Genomic DNA, 18,860 nt, shown 5'->3' with positions numbered 1-18,860 from the left:
AAAAACGCCTTGATTGTTTCCTTCTTTTTTATCACATAGAGACCACTGAGAATCACGAAAAATTCATGCTCACCTCATCTTGATATATTGTTTTTAATATTTTTTGACTTTTGAGGCTTATAAAAGTAAATGTTTTAGTAGATACTCATAATTTTTGTACATGTGTTCGTGAATTTTTTGATTAATTTTATGGTTTTATTAGATATTATGGTGGAAATATGGGGTTCATTTTTTTAAATAAATAAATTTAAATGTAAAAGTTGATTATTCTGTTTTAGGACAAAAAACTTTCAACGTTTTTTAGTTATATAGCAATCTTAACTACATGAAATCATTTTAAATTCTTGTTTCTTCGATACACCTGGAAGTAGGTATCAAAGGTAGTTTTGCAAGAATAGTTGGCTCCGCTACCCGCCACCTCTTGCCAAAATCTATAATATCGACCGTTGACGTCAACCTAAAGGCCCAATGAAAATTCAGGCTAGGTCTTGTTTCAATGAGAAAGGAAAAACCGGAACAAAGCCGGAATTGGATGACGTTAAGAGAAAAGAGCGTAAACCCCCTGCACGTACTCCTCATTCATCCATTCCACAGCCCTGACCCTGATAAACTGACACGACGGCCATAAAAAAAACGATAAGGCTTTGTTTTTAATTAAGGGATTGATATGAGCGATCTTGGAAGTATAAACGTGTCTGGATGAATACAAACGAGAACGGACATGTCAAATTTAATCCAATCTGCATATCATCCCTGATAAGTTTAAAAAATAAGCTTTATTATTAAACAATGTCATTTGTAATTTTTTTGTAGCATAATATGTTTACTGAATGTACGACAATAAAATATATGTTAAAAACATTATTTTAACAAAACAGATTGAATATGAAAAGTATAATTGTTTAGTAATCTGAATTCATAAAATCCATTCATTTTTTTCTATTCTATTTTATTGTAAAGCGTCATAAACATGCAACATACACATAGAAGCATTCAATTAAAGGCTTTTTTAAAAAAATACATGAGCTATTTCCAGCTCGTCAAAATGCACGATAATCAAATGGCAAAAAATTAAGGTAAAAGATAAGAAATTTATGTTTATCAAAAGATTGTTAATGTTTGACTAGATTTTATAATCAAAAAAGAGCGTAGAGATGAAAATAAACTCTACAGATAACAAAGATTTTGGTCAACCCCTTCAACTCCTTGACCACGCCCAGCGATCAAACGGCGGATTTAGCCACGCCCACATGTGTCATGAAGCGATTTACATCGACCTAACGATAGAAAAAACTTCGCTTGTATCTGAAGTAGAAAAATGAATAATAAACTCAGTGACCAAAGTAATTCTTGGCTAATTATGGCATCTGTAAGACTATGTATTTCCCTGATATATAAATTTTCTTTTAAATTTGGCCAATGAAAACGTTTAAATTTTGATTTGATTTTGTTTTAATATATCATGGAGAAAAACTCTATAGGAAAAATATCGGATTGATATCAACAAAATTATTTTAAAGATTGGAGCAAATAGGAAAAGAAACGCCAAGAAAAATTTTTTGGAAAAATTAAAAAAAAAGCATTTCGTCCAAACTTCTCCCATTTCCCTGAGTCTCTGCGTAATTGCGTATTACACAGTATCTTTAAATTGTATACCAAATTCTGAAATTGTATGTCATCTACGTGTGCCAGGCAAAGCACATAATCTTGGATATTATTAACAGATGAAACAAGCGCTTCGGAAAATCTCGTTTTATTCAATCTTTTAATCCCAAGAAGATTAGAATCTGTTCTACAATAACAAAATTAAAATTTCCTTTTTTCCCGTCGAGATCAAAAGACTTCCTTGTAGAACGCATACACAATTTTACCTCTAGTCTCTCGTTTTTAATTAAAAAATAAAAACATTTAGGACAGAAAAAATATTAATTATATTTTTAATTCTAAATCTTTTTAAAATCGTTTAACTTATTTGCATAACAAAAGAAAAGTTTAGGTAAAATCTGATAACGCATTTCAATTCAACGATGTAGGCTTTTAAATTGTGATCCAATTTAACTTTTAGTTATCGCTGAAGAAAATTGGACATTTCTACCCCAAGGTAAGCATAATCTGGTTGAGAATAAATCTTTTGTTATATTTAAAAACCATTTTTAAAATAGATGCATTTTACTTGTAATGTAATTACTGTGTTTTTCGTATTTTGATAAATATGGGTTACGAGTCAGTTCAGTCAGTTGCATGGAACGGTAGAGCAAGAAGAAAAGGATGTCCGTTAGTACTTCTTAGATCTTCTTAGAGGAAACTTCCAAGGGTTTTCAGTTTTGTTTTGCGCTTGATTTGATTCAGTGCTTTTTGCACCGGATACACACCAAAACGGCCGCGATTCTTAACATCTTAAGATTTCGTCACGGCAAACATGCCCATCCAGCCCAGAAGAATAGTATTGCCAGCGGTTTCACCTTAAGGGAAATGACTTCGCCCTTGACCCACCTGCTCCTTCGCCCACCCCACACGAGCTACCGGCTAGTTCGAAATGGATCCAAATATAATAGGCACGATTGTTAGGGAGACTTTCGCGTGATAAATCCAGATCCAGTCAATCTTTCTGGATTAATAGACCTCTTTATGCGAAAAGTCGTGAGAAAAACATTCAAACCGGTATGCTTTGCCTATGAAATTTGAGCTACTTTTGCCATTTATAAATCATGCAAAACACTTTATCTTGGCTAGGTTGTATTGCTAACAAAATATTTTTTTGCGTTTCAAAGTGAAAAATATGGTGTTATCGGGGTAGCCAGTTCAGATGTTTTTCTAAAAGAACACTACCAAACTAAACTTTCAATGTTATAGTTTAAATTTCTTTTTATTGAAATAAAAGGTATAGCTAAATTATATAGCTTCATCATAGCTAAATTGCCATCCGAATTTCAAAAAATACATTAATGTTGTTGCCCGCTTCCGATCATCTGTACCAACCCATTCTGTTCTGGTCTGAGACGTGTGTTGGCTTCAGTCCTATTCAATTTTGTACTTGTTTAAAATTTTTGTCTTCAAATCATCAAATCGTGCCCCAGATCGTGGGTAAGCTAGTTGAGTAGTCATTAGAGGTAGCTAAGCTGTTTGTCGATCCGCAGGTCGTGCCTATGGTTTACAATTTGCTAGGCGATGCTAACAAAGCTTACTAATTTTACTAAGCAGAATAATCATTAGGCGTGGCTGGATTGGTTGACCAGTTTATGGATGTGACTAAGTTGGTGGTCGATTTGCTGGGCGTGACTAAACAACGTGACTAGTCATAGGGCGTGGCTATACTTGCAGATTAATCACTGGGCGTGGCTTTCTTGGTCGACAGACATTGAGCGTGGCTCTGTAAGAAAAGTTGGTTGACTAGTCGACGTGGAAAAGTTGTTTGGTCGTGTCTCACTTGGTTTACAATTTGTTGGCCGAGATAATTAAGTTTGCTCATTTTACGAAGCTGATTAATCATTAGGCGTGGCTACGTTGATTGATTGAAGTGACTTGGCAAAGTTGTTGGACGATTTGCTGGACATGGCTAACAAACTTGACTAGTCATTGGGCGTGTCTATATTTGCAGTCTAGTCATTGGGCGTGGCTATGTTTGGAGGTTAGCCATTGGGCGTGGCTATGTTTGCAGGTTAGGCATTGGGCGTGCCTATGTAAGATGAGTTGTTATTGGGCATGAATAAGATGGTTGTTCTTTGGACAAGGCTAAGTTGTTTGGCAATCCGCTGGTCGTGTCTCACTTGGCTTACAATTTGCTGCCCGATGCTAATTAAGCATACTAATTTTACTAAGCTGATTAATCATTAGTCGTGGCTACGTTGGTTGATAAGTCATTAGACTAGACAAAGTTGGTAAACGATTTGCTGGACGTAGCTGACCAACCTGACTAATCATAGGGCGTGGCTATGTTTGCAGGTTGGGCATTGGGCGTGGCTATGTTTGGAGGTTAGCCATTGGGCGTGGCTATGTAAGATGAGTTGTTATTGGACATGGATAATTCGGTTGACTAGTCATTGGACGTGGCTAAGTTTTTTGAACATCCGCTGGTCGCGTCTTACTTGGCTTACAATTTGCTAGCCGATGCTAATTAAGCTTACTAATTTTACTAAGTTGATTAATCATTAGTCTTGGTAAAGTTGGTGGACGATTTGCTGGACATCGCTAACAAACCTGACTAGTCATAGGGCGTGGCTATGTTTGGAGGTTAGCCATTGGGCGTGGCTATGTAAGATGAGTTGTTATTGGACATGGATAATTCTGTTGACTAGTCATTGGACGTGGCTAAGTTGTTTGAACATCCGCTGGTCGTGTCTTACTTGGCTTACAATTTGCTAGCCGATGCTAATTAAGCTTACTAATTTTACTAAGATGATTAATCATTAGTCTTGGCAAAGTTGGTGGACGATTTGCTGGACATCGCTAACAAACCTGACTAGTCATTGGGTGTGGCATTTTTTACAATTCGTTTACTCTTTGCTGGGGCCGGTTACGTTGATGACAACTTGCTGGTTGGCAACTTGGCTAACTTGATTGACAATTTGTGCGTGGCTAACTAAGCTGACCAGTCGGTCGGTCACGTGGGCACCTCTAAAGCCAAAACCACAATCAAAAAACAATAAGTCAGTTCGGTGTGGTCCCGTTACATGTCAATTGCTGGGCGTGGCTTTGCAAATTGACTAGCTATTGGCGGCCAAGTTGGTGGACGATTCGCTGGTCATGGCTAACTTGTTTGACTTTTTTGACGTGGCTATTAGCTAACTGGTCAATGGGTGTGACTTTGTTAGTTGTCTAGTCACAAATGAATTATCTTCTATTTTTATTTTCGATCTTTTTATATATAATTGAGCTATGAAATTTCGGAATTTAAACGTTTTCTATAATTTGGCCTTTGTGTAATGGCGTTTGAAATTGAGTCATAAACATGCAAACTTTCATTTTAGTGCTAATACGGTAACATCATCGTTGATCATGTTGAAGCCGATTCGCGAACGAATGAGATTTTTTTTAAATTGACATAGTCTCCGTCATAGTTTCGACTTGTAGAGTCAAGAGGAAAGCTGGGATATACGCGGGGCGTAGCTAAGTTGGTTGTCATTGTTCTAGGCGGGTCTAAGTTAGTTGACTATTGACGATTGAAACGTCTGGTATTTTTGTTTTTCATCCATCTCAGTGTAATTGGGCAGTTTCAGATTATAAGCGTTTCCCATATTATTTATTGGTCTTTGAAATTTCGTCATAACCACGAAAACATTCATTTTAGAATATTCTACGCTGGCAATTTTTATTTCTTTAAACCCGATTTGCGAGCCAATGAGATTTTTGGCAATTTCAAGTTGTGTTCATTATTTCAAATGAGTCTAATTGCAAAAATCCGGTTAAAAAACTTTTGATTTACAAGGTATGACTTGGTTAGTATATACGTTCATAGGCATAAAGATTGGTCTTTTTGTATTCTGTTTCCCTATTGATTTTTTTTTGTACTTATTCGATTTGTATGCTCTCCCTTGTTTTTCTTTTATAGAAACCAGTAGGATATTGTTTCTTTAGCCATTACATGCTTCTCGTTTTCTTTTGTATTAGATTTTTCACGTTTCTTATTTGTTCTGCTATTAAATAAAACGAGGTTTTCCATGCGCTGTCGATTTCTCGGGCTCATGCTTTTCTTGATAGCACGGGATGACGTAAAGTTTAAAAAGTTATTTACAATGCAACATAGTTTCATCGGAAAGCATTAATCATTGATAAATATTTTTCACTGAGAATATATGACTAGATCTGTAAGTTTTATATATTTCATTCGTTTTATCTATTAAATGAAATAGCGCATAAAAACCAAGATACAAAATTAAATGGAGGATGTCAAAATGAATGAATTTATTTTTTTTAAATTATTAAACTGAGAATAATATACCTGAAATGAGCAACGGAACTTCATTAAAGATTTACTGCCAATTACAAGTTTCTAGTCGTTAATTATGAAAAAGCTAGCTGTGATTTGGAAAATTCGTAGCGTCAATTAAGCTCGTTCAAACTCGATTAACCGAAACTTACGACTTTTGGTGGGCTTTAGTAGCGAAATTGCACCATTCTGAAGATTTAATGAGAAAAGGCGTGATCATCGGTGATAGTATCAGGTAAGACGCCAAGAATGACATCGATTGCAGGATTTACGATAAAGTGTAGCAAACATTAAACTGAGCTAAGAAAATAAACCTTCGAAATTTTTTTTGACCGGCCCAAAAAAACAATCCAAAACTTAAAATTCCTGTTTTCTTGACGTAAAATAATAAAATCTGAAATCAATAACTCTGCACCAAGTTCGTAATTTTTCTCAAATGTGAAAACTCCTTCCGTGTTAATTTTTAAAAAACAAATCCAATTTTATTTTCCTTACCTGTGGATCTGGCAATAGCTCCGATCAGGACTGGAGGGATGGCCATTATGACGCAGCCAAAAGCCGCGACGTACGACAAGATCTGAGCTCTGCTGGCCGATTTGCTGGACAGCACCCTTTGAAAATACACCTGCGAAAATAAATAATTATTCATACATATTTCTTCGAAAAAAAATATGTACGTTATTCTGAACTTGGAATTTACTAATTGTAAATATGGATTATCGCTGAAAAATTATTTTAAAAAATGCAAGATAAAAATTAAACTTCTATTTTAACCCCTAAATAACATGATTTAAAAAATATTAATATATTTAACTACCTACAGCGATATTTAAAACCAAAACGCTTTTTATTTATTTTTTTTCCTGTAAACGTATAGAAATCCAAAAATTACATTTTTACATTTTTTCCTTATTCACTTAGTACTTTTTTTAATAAGCTAGATACCAAGTATAAAATTCACGAAATGACGCGATTTGCCTTCTAAATTTGGGCGAGTTAACCATTGCAACACATCAACTGTGCTGGTTTGCCTAGTAGAAAGCAACAGAAAATGACTTTCTAGTTTTGTCATAAAAACTGGCCTTTTTTTAATTGTGTTTATTTTATTGATGATTTTCTTCTGAAACTTCCTTGGATTATCTTATGCCACGTTTTTCGGCGTAATTCGAGTTGTTTGTTTAATTTTTTATTTGTTTATCGCTATTTGTACAAAAATATACATTGAGCAGGTAGGAAATTTGCCAGACTATGAGGCGGTGGGAAATTAGCCAGCCTGTGCTTTAATTCTCTGTTTTGTCAAGGAAATTATCTATTTTCATCCTACAATTAATTATAATTTTAACCATGTTTTTATTGGACTTTTATCGTTAGAGGCCGGATCGCGGTGGTTAGGTTCGGAGGTTGGGCTTTAACCAACTCGTTCGCATTATCATTACTCATAGACCTATGTGCCATGTGCCAACCACCAAGGCGATGCAGTTCATGGTATGGTCCAGCAAAAGCACTACGAGAGGGTCGACGGAAAACCTGTCTCGGACAGCAGTAACCGCGCTGAAGGAGTGCAGATTAGGTAGGCAATCGAATCACCCCAAATTGCATACAGTCCTGCCGTCTAAACGCTGTTGTACGATCACGAAGTATATGCGGTACACACCACATTCGTAATTCTTAGACCGACTCTCTCTTTCGACACGAGCCGAAAACAAGGATGCCAAACTTAAGCTTCAAAAATTTAACTCGGTAAAAGTGGGGCGGAATACTTTCCGGAAGGGTACAGCCGGGAGGACACATGGCGGAGCAGCCTGTTGCCAAAGTATCATCGCTGTCCTCAGGTGACATCTACCCAGGGAGTCTTGGCTCGCTTAATGTGGAACTACGACGACTTCGGGTGGTACAATGTGGTTAAGACTCGGGACCCAAGAATGGTGTACCTCATCCACGTCACTTTCTCACTCTAGGTTCCTTCATTGGTCCCTGTGACCCCTCTCAACCCTTGTCTACAACCCTGTCTAGGCGCAAAATAATGGTTCAGCCCTTAGGGCGTGGAAACCTCTGTGAAACACAAGCTGTACTCGTGTTGGCCTTGGGTCGGCATGGAGCGGCAGGTACTTTACCAGAGGCACACGTGGGTTACGGTACCAGATCCAGTCTGCATATTCGGAGGAGGGTGCACAACCATCTGTACTACGGGGTAACAGAAATATACCAAGGTTCAGCCCCTGTTACAATGGGTATGGACTCGTAGTTGGACGTGGTGAGACCCCTGGCGGGTACTTAGAAAAGAGGCTGTCACGAAACTTGCGCATGACCATCGTTATACACCCGGCCTCATGGGATACGGCGGATCGGACGGCAGCGTATAAGCGTTGAGGACGCTATGATTATGCTGAAAAGTCTCTCGAATGCGTGAGTAGTGGCGGATGGGAACGGGTAATGAATCGGTTGCTCCTACTCAAGTATACTTGCACGTAGGTGAAGGCTGAGCTCGATGGGAGGCTTTTACCATAGGCGGTCTCCTCAGGGGGTGGTTAGCAATTCCACTATAAACCAAACCGTGACCGGAGCGGATCCGGTAGTTTTTACGCTGGGGAAGCCCTAATACTCTTGGGGGTAGAGTGGCCTTCTCTATCTAGGGAGCGCGCGGGAGACCAGGCTGATGTATTTCGGCTTAGGTAGGCAGTAACAACCTTCTGTCGTATGCGGAGGTGTGTCAGCTCTTATCTTGAGAATCAAAACATCCGATAGGGCCGAATAGACTAGGTGCGGACGTTAAAGATCCTCATTGCCCTTTTTAGGACGACCGAGTATACAGGAAGCAATGTACTACGGGGTAGCAGAAATGTTCCAAAAGTCTAGCTCCTGCTACCATGGAAACGGACTCGTAGTGGCTTAGTGGTGGGGCTCCTGGTGGGAACATAGAGAAGACGCTGTTCTTTTAGGTGACCTCCGCCCAAGCACTTACGTATGACCTTCGTTGCAACCCCGGCCTCACGGGAGACGAAAGATCGGACCATCGAAGCGTATAGCGTTGAGGACGCTCAGACTACTCTGACGGAGTCCCTCGAATGCATGAGAAGTGGCGGATGGGAACGGATAGTGGTCGGTAGTGCCTACACGAATGGCGTCCTATCCCGAAGGCGTCCGGTATGGCCAAAATGAGCAAGGTACGGACGTTAAAAAGTTCCTCATTGTCCTTTTCAGGACGACCGAGTATATACGAGAACCTTATGCCCTCAGCTTCGCCGAAGCAAAGTCGCGTCCTGGCCTGTCTAAAGTTCCGACTTTGGAGGAAACAGGGTTGTTTTATTGTATATGATAATGATAATTTTGTGTTAAGAGTAAATGTATTTATTAGCGTAAATGTATAGTGTATACGTTGATCCTCAATTAGGTTAGTTATATAATAGGTGTAAAGGGTCGTGGAGGAGTAGACGATATTCCTCCACCACCCTGAGTAAATGTTATGTAAATAAGAAAGAATGTATTTAAGAAGAATAAATGCATAAAAGGAAGGTGTTAGGTGTTGGTGGCTGAAGTTACCTAGTTGTTGGTAGCCCAGAGGCCAACCTGGGCGTCTGGATGGATAAGATCGATTTCTGACATCCAAAACCCAAAGTGAGTGATTCTCAAAGCCTACCGGTAGTTTATTGTAAATTACAAAATCTGGAATTGCCGGTGGACTGCGAGAAGTGATAGGCTCAACTGGGTACATTTGTGTACATATGTGCATGTGCAGATTTGAACATAGTCAGATGAGTCAATAATCAATAATAAAACCAAATAAAATCAGGCTTGGTTTAGTGTGATTAAATTATAAATTAAGGCTTACCTGCCATGGAATCCCACCGAGAATGAGGAGGAGGCCGTAGTCGAGGTAGAAGCCGTACTCCTCAGGCTTCACCGCTCCGATCCAGTCGACTTCCTGACTAGAAAGAGGCTTGACGTGCTCATTTGCCCACGCGAACGGGACGCACATCCACTGAAATAACAAAAAAAAATTTAATTAAAAATACATTAAACAAGAAAAATCGAGTTGGGAAAAATCTTTTTGCATCGATTCAGAAAATGTAAATATTCAATTTAACTAAAAGGTTATGCTATTTTTGTTTCCATCTCATTTAGTTGTAATTGGATGTGGAAAGTTGAATCTAAACATTTTTCTTATATTTGTTTATTTGCCTTTGAAATATTTTCATAACCACGCAAAACTTTCATTGCAAATATAAAACGTGGTCAAATTGGTTTATGTTGAACGATTTCAAGACAAAATGAGATTTTTCGACATTAGAGGATTGACATGGTTTCGAATCGATCTTAAGAGTCGAATAGAATCAAGAAAAAAGCCGGGAAAATAAATTATGATTGGTTTTTTTCGTATAAAAGAGACCTATTTTCAATCAAACAGAAATATTCGAAAAAAAAAATTCAAAAATAAATAAAAAACAGGGAAAACATGCCTGAGATATATATATATACTTTTATTTTTTATTTCTCCCGCAATATCTGGAAATTATCCTTTGATATTTGAAGCACCGCATAATATACAGAGAAAAACGTTTACGAGAATTTTTCAAAAGAAACATTACTCTATTATTTTATATATATTCCTTTTTCCCCTTATTAAGTTTGCTTCTCTTTAATAATATTTTATTATCAAACCGCTTATACTAGAAAAAAAGTTAAGCAAATTTTAATTTAAAAATGGCAAAAAGGATGAAAATTCAAAAGGTGGGGTTGAGATGGGAAGTTAGTGTCCGAGTGGATCGAGGTCACGACAGCTCAAGTGGTAGAGCAGCGGCGTATCTAGCCGAAGATCGTGGGTTCGAATCCCGCTCGTGCCATTGATTTTTTTATCTCAACTAAAAACTTTAATTAATTGTAATACCAGGAAATTAGTGAATTTTTATTTAAATTTGCATAAACTGCTTGTAGAGACCTCTCAGGTTTCTTACTGGCAAAGAAACAGGATTAATTTCGGCCAATATCTTAAGATGTAAACCTTAGGACGATAGATCCAAGTAAGTGAGTCATTTATTTTAATTTTGGAAGTGTGATAGACGGTCCATGATAGATAATCCACGTCTTTTAAAAAATCCGTTTCAGATTTTTTCGGAACAGTCGCCTGCGGTTGGGGTCCTTCACTAAGTCCTGGAAGATTGCGGAAATCGTCATGCTCCAAAAGCCTGGACAGGACCCAAAGTCGGTACAAAGCTACTGACCGATAAGCCTATTTCCTATTTTAAGCAAACTTTTTGAGAGCTGCTTAAAAAACCGAATCCTTCCTTACGCGGTAGACGTTATACCGCTACACCAGTTTGGCACTGCGAACTCTACATGCCACCTTGATTACATGAAGATATGGTCCGAGGATTCGAACAAAAGAAGCACACAGTGGCAGCTTTTTAGGCCTAAAGCAGGCTTTTGACGTCGGGTCTGGCATGACGGTCTACCGTTTATGCAAGTCCCTAGGCCTGCGCAATACTTATACGAGGCGCTAAGTTGCTTTCTAACAAACAGGGAGTTCAGAGTAAAGGTCAACAACGATGTATCTGCCAACAAGCCTATATTATCAGGTACGCCTCAAGGGTCGGTTCTATCACCGATACTCTTCAATATCTTCATGCACAATTTCCCCACCCCAGAAAATGTCAATGTTGCAACAAATGAAGATATTGATGAGTCGCATGACTGTGTTCAAGCAGCGTCACAATCACTTCTTTCTGTATAGAGTGGAAGCTGGTCATCAATCCCTCCAAATGTGAGGCGAAAGTTTTCACGCTAAAAAGACCCAATATCCCCCCCGTACTCTCCATAGAAGAAACAAGCATTTCATGGAACCCGCCTGGCAGCCATCAAGTTCTTGGGTGTACATAGATAGAAAACTCAAATGGAATTTTCACATCAACAAGAAGCTATCGGAGGTGTACGCTCGATTGGCCATGCTCTACTGCATGATAAAGTCCAAACTAAAGCCAGAAATGGAACTCCTGCTCTTCAAGTCCCTAAGACATAAGACCTTTAATGCTCTACGGTAGCGAGGTCTGAGGAGCGGTTTCCACATCAAAACTAAAAAAGATCCAAATCCTGCATACTCCTAGGTCGCTACGGATGCACAGTGATTTGTCCGGAATGCCCAGTTTCACCGCGAGTTTCAACTGGAGCGCATCGAGGTGGCCCCAGGTCAGTCCACTTAACCTAGGCAGCAGGGTGGCCTCCCGTCTAAGACCAAGAACATTGCTAGACGTCTTCAGGTGATATGTGAAAATTTCCGTCATATGTGATATTTCCTGTGAAATGCGATATGTTCTGTGATATTTAAATTTATATTTAAATAGTAGTATAAGTGTTTAAGCTGTTACAAAAGCTGCCAATGCCAATGGGTTCCTGTGGACCAATATCACTAACACATGCCATTATAAATCTCTTCAATCTCAGAAACACTAAGATAATTGTTGGGCTAGTGAAAATTAAATTTAAGAAAAAATTAAACAAGATTTTTTCGAAAATCACGCTCAACCGATCCACAAGAAACTTTAACTGGGCTTACAACAATATAAACTACACGTAGTGACATAAAAATGAACTTCGAAAATAAATGAAAAGCGGGGACATAAAATAAAACGTTTAAAGAGTTTTTGTTCATTTCATTCTTAATTTTAAAATAATCCAGTTTTTCAACAGTTGTTATAACCATTTAGTGGTCAATTGATCAAGTTACTTCTTTCAATTAATTTATTCTTTTTATGAAAGGTCTTGGTTGAGATAAAAAAGTCAGTGTCACGAGCGGGATTCGAACCCACGACCTTCGGCTTAATACGTCGCTGCTCTACCACTTGAGCTATCGTGATTTCGATCCTCTCGAACACTTCCCACTTTTTGCCTTTGCTTTGTCGTTGAGAATCCAATCCTGATTACGTAAGTTTGAGATGGAGAGTAGGTATCAGCCGAAGGTCGTGGGTTCGAATCCCGCTCGTGACTCTGACTATTTTATCTCAAACAAGACATTACATAAAAAGAATAATTAACCGAAAGATTGTTATAACGTTGATTTTGAATAAAAATTTATGGATTTTTAAGGGGAACACCAGTTATGGCGGAACGAAATTGTCCCCGGAAAACCAGCCGAAAAAATTTGTCCTTTTATTGGAGAAAATGGTGCTCGAACTAATTCGTATAGTTTTTTTCTCAAACAAGAAATTTTATTGTTCTACTTAAGCTTCTTTCGACGACTTTTGTAATTTTTTATATTTTATATTTATATTTTTTATAAATATTTTCAAGTTCAGGTAATATAATCCTGCATATTATATTTTTATCCTACGTAATAAATTATTATTTGGAAATCGTGAAATCCGGTCTGGTGTGACGTAAGTTTTAAAAAAATATTTTCTTTATCGTACCTACGTTTCGATCTTTATTGAGATCATCTTCAGAGCTCAAAGTGTTTGTTTTCCGTGTAGATGTGTCATTCTTGTCTGTAGTGCTGAAAGAGCCACTACGTAAAAAAATTGACTGATATNATATATATATAATCGCCTTGAAATACATGAACCGGCTGAAAACCATATTAAAATTTATGTTTTAATTTTTGAACTATTGAAATAAACTTTTCTCCGAGTCTTTTTGTTTTATCATTTGTTTTTCTTAAGCCACTTATCTTTCCTTGACCAGCCCTAATAAAATCGACAAAATGCCATCATCCCATTTGGAGTTTTGATCGTCTCATCGTAGAAAATGTAATTAAAAATATAACTCGTAAAGCTTAAGCGTAAAATAAGTTTGCTTACCAGGCCGATGAAAATGCAGAACAGCTGGATGACATCGGTGTAGGCGACACTGTAAAGTCCGCCGAAAAGGGTGTAAAAAACCGCTATGCACGAACTCAGGATGACGCTCGTCCTGTGGTCCATGTCAATGATGACGCTCAGGGTAGCTCCTACGATCAAACAGAGTCATCATAAACACTTGCCATAATTGTTTTCAATATAATCCTCGAGCCCGGCTTGTAAATATTTAATAACAGTGTCTAGTCTAGCTAAAACGCAAAGTGCTTTTTATGTCTAGACAAAGGAAATAACATTCAATGAATTAAGGTTTTTAGTTGAGATAAAAAAGTCAGTGTCACGAGCGGGATTCGAACCCAGTATCTCAACGATGCACTCGGAGACTCTTTATCTCAACTAAAAACCTTAATTAATTGAAATATATTAATTGGTCAAGCGGACTACGAAAACTAGTGAATTTAATAAGTAAAAATGATGTATACCTTCACTAAAGCTCTCCTTGGCCATTTCATTTGTCGCCGAGAATCAAATAGATTACACGACATTTGAAAAATGGCAAAAAGGAGGGAAAATTCAAGATGGGAAGTTCAAAAGGTGGGGTTGAGATGGGAAGTTAGTGTCCAAGTGGATCAAGGTCACGTTAGCTCAAGTGGTAGAGCAGCGGCGTATCTTTTTATCTCAACTAAAAACCTTAATTAATTGAAAGATATTAATTGGTCAAGCGGACCAAAAACTAGTGAAAGGAAATAACTTTTTTTTAATTCAAGACGGAAGACAACTTTGTAATTAAGTCAATTTAAGGTTTTTAACTATGTATTATTGTTGTCATTAAAGGTCTGGGATTCATCGAAATATTGCATATTTTCATCCGATAGTGGTTTTTTAATATAATTCCAGCATATAAATAAAACATAAATAACTAATACCCTCTCATCGCCCAATTAAGAACAGGACCTAAAACCCTTCAAGAAATTTTTTTTAAATGCTGTTGAATTTAACGTTTCTCGGGCAATTTGGATTCTGTTGCTTGTATTTCTTTAATAATACATTTTTCTTCTCTTTACTCCTGAAGACAATTCTTAGGGGTTTTCCTAGATATAGCTTTTTTTTATCGGTTATTAGTCCGATCGGAAAGTTTCTTATCCAGCGTATTTATTTAAGTTGAACTGATATTTTTTGCTAGGTCTATGCTCGCTGGTGTTCTGAAAAACGAGAGAGAATGTACGGACCTAGAAAAGTGATGTGCCAATTAGTTCAACATATCTATATACTCGACAAAACAAACTCACTATTTTTCTTATTTTTTTTTAATTTTACGAGGGTTCATATAAACCCTCAGGATGCCGGTGTTTTTGAAAAATAAACCATTTGTAAGTAATTCGGGTTCCAATGCAGGGACGGTGGATTCGAACCCGGGACTTTCACCTTACAGTGATGAGCGCCATGTCAACGCCTAAACCGTTGCGGCCACCGACGCCCCTAATTTTTTTTTCTATGCACTTTTTGATTTCGTACATTTGTACATTTCAGCAATTATACAAAAAAACTGTATATGAATTTCTCTGAACCAATGGCGCTATAAAAAATAGTGTTTAATATTTTGTTTTAGATTAGTTTCAAATTTTTACCTTTTTTATGGAGAAAAACTATTCAGGGTACCTCAGATACAATTCAACTTTAAAATTTCAAATACGACAGGATACACATCATTTTGACGGATTTTGTACCCTGAAAATAGTAGTGCAAAATTTAAATTTGTCAAAAAATGACAAAGTTATGACAAACGTTTTTCTCCAAAAAAGGTAAAAATTTGAAACTACACTAATATTAAATTAATTAAGGTTTTTAGTTGAGATAAAAAAGTCAGTGTCACGAGCGGAATTCGAACCCACGACCTTCGGCTAAATACGCCGCTGCTCTACCACTTGAGCTAACGTGACCTTGATCCGCTTTGACACTAACTTCCCATCTCAACCCCACCTTTTGAACTTCCCATCTTGAATTTTCCCTCCTTTTTGCCATTTTTCAAATGTCGTGTAATCTATTTGCTTCTCGGCGACAAATGAAATGGCATGGAGAGCTTTAGTGAAGTATACTTCATTTTAACTTATTAAATTCACTAGTTTTCGTGGTCCCCTTGACCAATAATATCTTTCAATTAATTAAGGTTTTTAGTTGAGATAAAAAAGTCAGTGTCACAAACGAGATTCGAACCCACGACCTTCGGCTAGATACTCCGCTGCTCTACCACTTGATCTATCGTGACTTCGATCCACTCTGACACTAACTTCCCATCTCAACCTCACCTTTTGAATTTTCCCTCCTTTTTGCCATTTTCCAAACGTCGTGTAATCTATTTGATTCTCGGCGACAAATGAAATGGCCGTGGCTCGTGACATTGACTTTTTATCTCAACTAAAAACCTTAATTAATTGATAGATATTAATTGGTCAAGCGCACTACGAAAACTAGTGAACTAATATTAAACACTTTTCTTTTTTCTTTTCTTTTTTTATAGCGTCATTGGTTCAAGAGAATTTCTGCCGGGCTATCTAAAAAAGACACCCTGTATAGGTATATAAAAGAAAAACAATTAGATTTCATTAGAACATGAAATATCACAGTTCATTGTGGTTGTTGGTCGAGTGTTTCAGGGAGTTCAACCAAAATCAAACAAAAATGAACTTAGCTCAACGGCCACATCGTTCAGGGCTAAACAGATAAAATGAGTTTAATCTAAAAGGTCAATTAGTTTGGAAATTTCCTCCTTCGGTAGTTTGGAAATCCCTAGGGTCAAGTGGACAATAGCGAAGTACCTTAGAGATCGATAAGTATCAATCTAGCTGTAATTGCAGCCTGACAGATAAGTATCGATCTATCACCTGTGTCCCAATGGAGTGGAAGACCGAACAACCCAAAGGTACATCTTGGATGTGATTAATTAAACGGTTTGAGGATCAAAATGTGATTAAGTTCTAATAAACTCAGAGATCAAACGTAAACTTTATACTGGTGTTAATAAAAGACGCGCAATTTGTTCCACTTCAGTTAAAACTCGTTCTCTATCGAAGATTGATTGCACGTTGAAACGGTCAATAGGCGCTCTCGAGTTGTCTGGGATAATTGAAAACTCACCCAAAGCTGCGAGAATCCCAGCAGCCCAGAAGACCTCCCCGCACAGAGCGGGAAGGAAAAGCAGACCGCCCATCCGACCTCCGAAGTTGTCCTGGAGAGGATCCAGCATGGTGACATAACCCTGCTGCCTCATCTGATTAGCGAAGAACACACCGCCTGAAAAAAAATCCTTGTTTATAAATATTGCAGGGTCCACTCCGCTAAAAATTAATACAAAGTCTTAAAATCTAGAGCATATCTTTTATTTTTCCCAACTTTTTAAAGCCCATATTAACTTCTATTTATTTAAAAAAAGGTAAAATAAAATGAGTTTAAAGAAAAGAAATTCAGCTTTCTATTCATGGTGAATCCACAGGGGTTCTAAATCGAAATTTTGAACTTTTGCATAACGATAACCATAATTCTTATGTAAGACTCTTTTCGACCCTAACTCCAGAAAAAGATACGCCCTCCTGAGTACCCGTACGAGGCCGCTGGCCTAAGAGCCGAGGAAAAATTAGCGTGGGGAGTAGAGCTGAACCAGGGGGGCAGAAAAGCTACCTGAAACGTCGAACAGTGGGATATGGCCGAGGACACCCTAATACATAAGGTAAAAGAACAGTTAAAAAGGATCGCAATTGAGAAGAAGGTCGTGTTGGCATGGGCTCCCGTCCACATAGGAATAGCCGAAACGAAGAAGCAGACAGGGTTGCCAAAGAAGCCGCCGAAAGCCCCTCGACTCTTCCCAACCTGTACTCCTAGCGGAACTAAAACTATTAATTTTAAATAGTTCAGTAAAAAGAGAATGGAAAAACCGCTTGCCTCGTAGGTTAAGAAAGACGTCGGTCCTGGTTCGAAAAGGGAAAAGGCCATGCAGATAAGACTAGGCATAGGCCATACAAGAATAACGCACGGGCACCTCTCAAGCGACGGGGTGCCCGTAATGCTAGGGTAGAACAACGGTCGAGCACCGTTCCAATTGTAGAAGGCTTGACGTATATAAACAATATTTTGGCATATCATCGGGGAGTACCTCAAGGCTACATGGATTTTGGATTTTTAAATGTGTGTTTGTGTTGTGTCTATGTTAATTCGTTAACGTTATTAAATGTTTTTGTAATAATAGGTCGAAAATATCAGAGACGTGTTCATGCATTTTTGCCGATCGAAGTCAAGCTCAAGTGATTTGAGCGTATTGAGCCGAAGGCCGTGTGTTCGAATCCCGATCGTGACACTAATTTTTCATCTCAACCAAAAACTTTAGATTATAAAAATAATTAATCGGAATAATTAAACAGTCAATTATAACCAATAAGGCAAATATGAAGTAATGAAAAGAGTTCACTAAGCATTAATTTTAATAACGTCCTTACTGGTCTGGGGACAATCTGCATCTGCTAAAAATTTCTTTGAATTTTTGGTCTTAACAATCTTGGGTATCAAAAAAATGAAAAACGTTTTGTTAAATTACGACAGCTCACCCTATTATGCATTTATATTTGTTATTGAGTAATTTATTTACATAAAAATGGGGCTAAATTTGACAATTTAAATAATAAAAAACCTTCTACTCGTTTCATACCATTGACACAGTCAGAAAATTGTACCAATTACTGGATGCCCAAACTTTACAATTGTTTGACCAAATTCAAATCCTTGTCTTTTAATATATTGTTAAAAAAATGTTTTTAACATGTCGATCAGGTTTCGTGGTACGATTGACCAATTATTGAAAAATGGCAAAATTCAAAAGGTTGGATTGAGATGACATGCTGGTGTCCGAGTGGATCGAAGTCACGATGACTCAAGTGGTAGAGCAGTGGCGTATTTAGCCGAAGGTCGTGGGTTCGAATCCCGATCGTGACACTTACTTTTTATCTCAACCAATACCTTACTTAAAGAATAAGTAATTAATGACCTTAAAATACTTGCTTTTCGCTCAATAATTATAGTACTTAACCGGTTCAATTTTTATGATTATTATTTTTAGTATAATTTTGTAACGTCAATTTTTTCTATGTACATATAGTAAAGTG

At 37.6% G+C, this 18,860-nt stretch overlaps 1 protein-coding gene across 1 annotated transcript in view; it reads right to left on the bottom strand.

The window, feature by feature from the left end:
• Positions 1-18,860, bottom strand: part of LOC106664045 (high-affinity choline transporter 1) — a 77,110-nt gene that overhangs the window by 20,558 nt on the left and 37,692 nt on the right. Inside the window, exons 5-8 of the mRNA XM_014389415.2 lie at positions 16,846-17,001; positions 13,714-13,862; positions 9,756-9,905; positions 6,422-6,551 (exon numbers count right to left, since the gene is read on the bottom strand). Coding sequence (XP_014244901.1) covers positions 6,422-6,551; positions 9,756-9,905; positions 13,714-13,862; positions 16,846-17,001 — 585 coding nt within the window. The remainder of the gene's footprint in view (positions 1-6,421; positions 6,552-9,755; positions 9,906-13,713; positions 13,863-16,845; positions 17,002-18,860) is intronic.

Source organism: Cimex lectularius, unplaced genomic scaffold (genome assembly GCF_000648675.2).
Source record: "Cimex lectularius strain Harlan isolate CLEC.00 unplaced genomic scaffold, Clec_2.1 scaffold26, whole genome shotgun sequence".
Taxonomy (NCBI): Eukaryota; Metazoa; Arthropoda; class Insecta; order Hemiptera; family Cimicidae; genus Cimex; species Cimex lectularius.
This window is presented reverse-complemented; position numbering and strand designations above follow the sequence as displayed.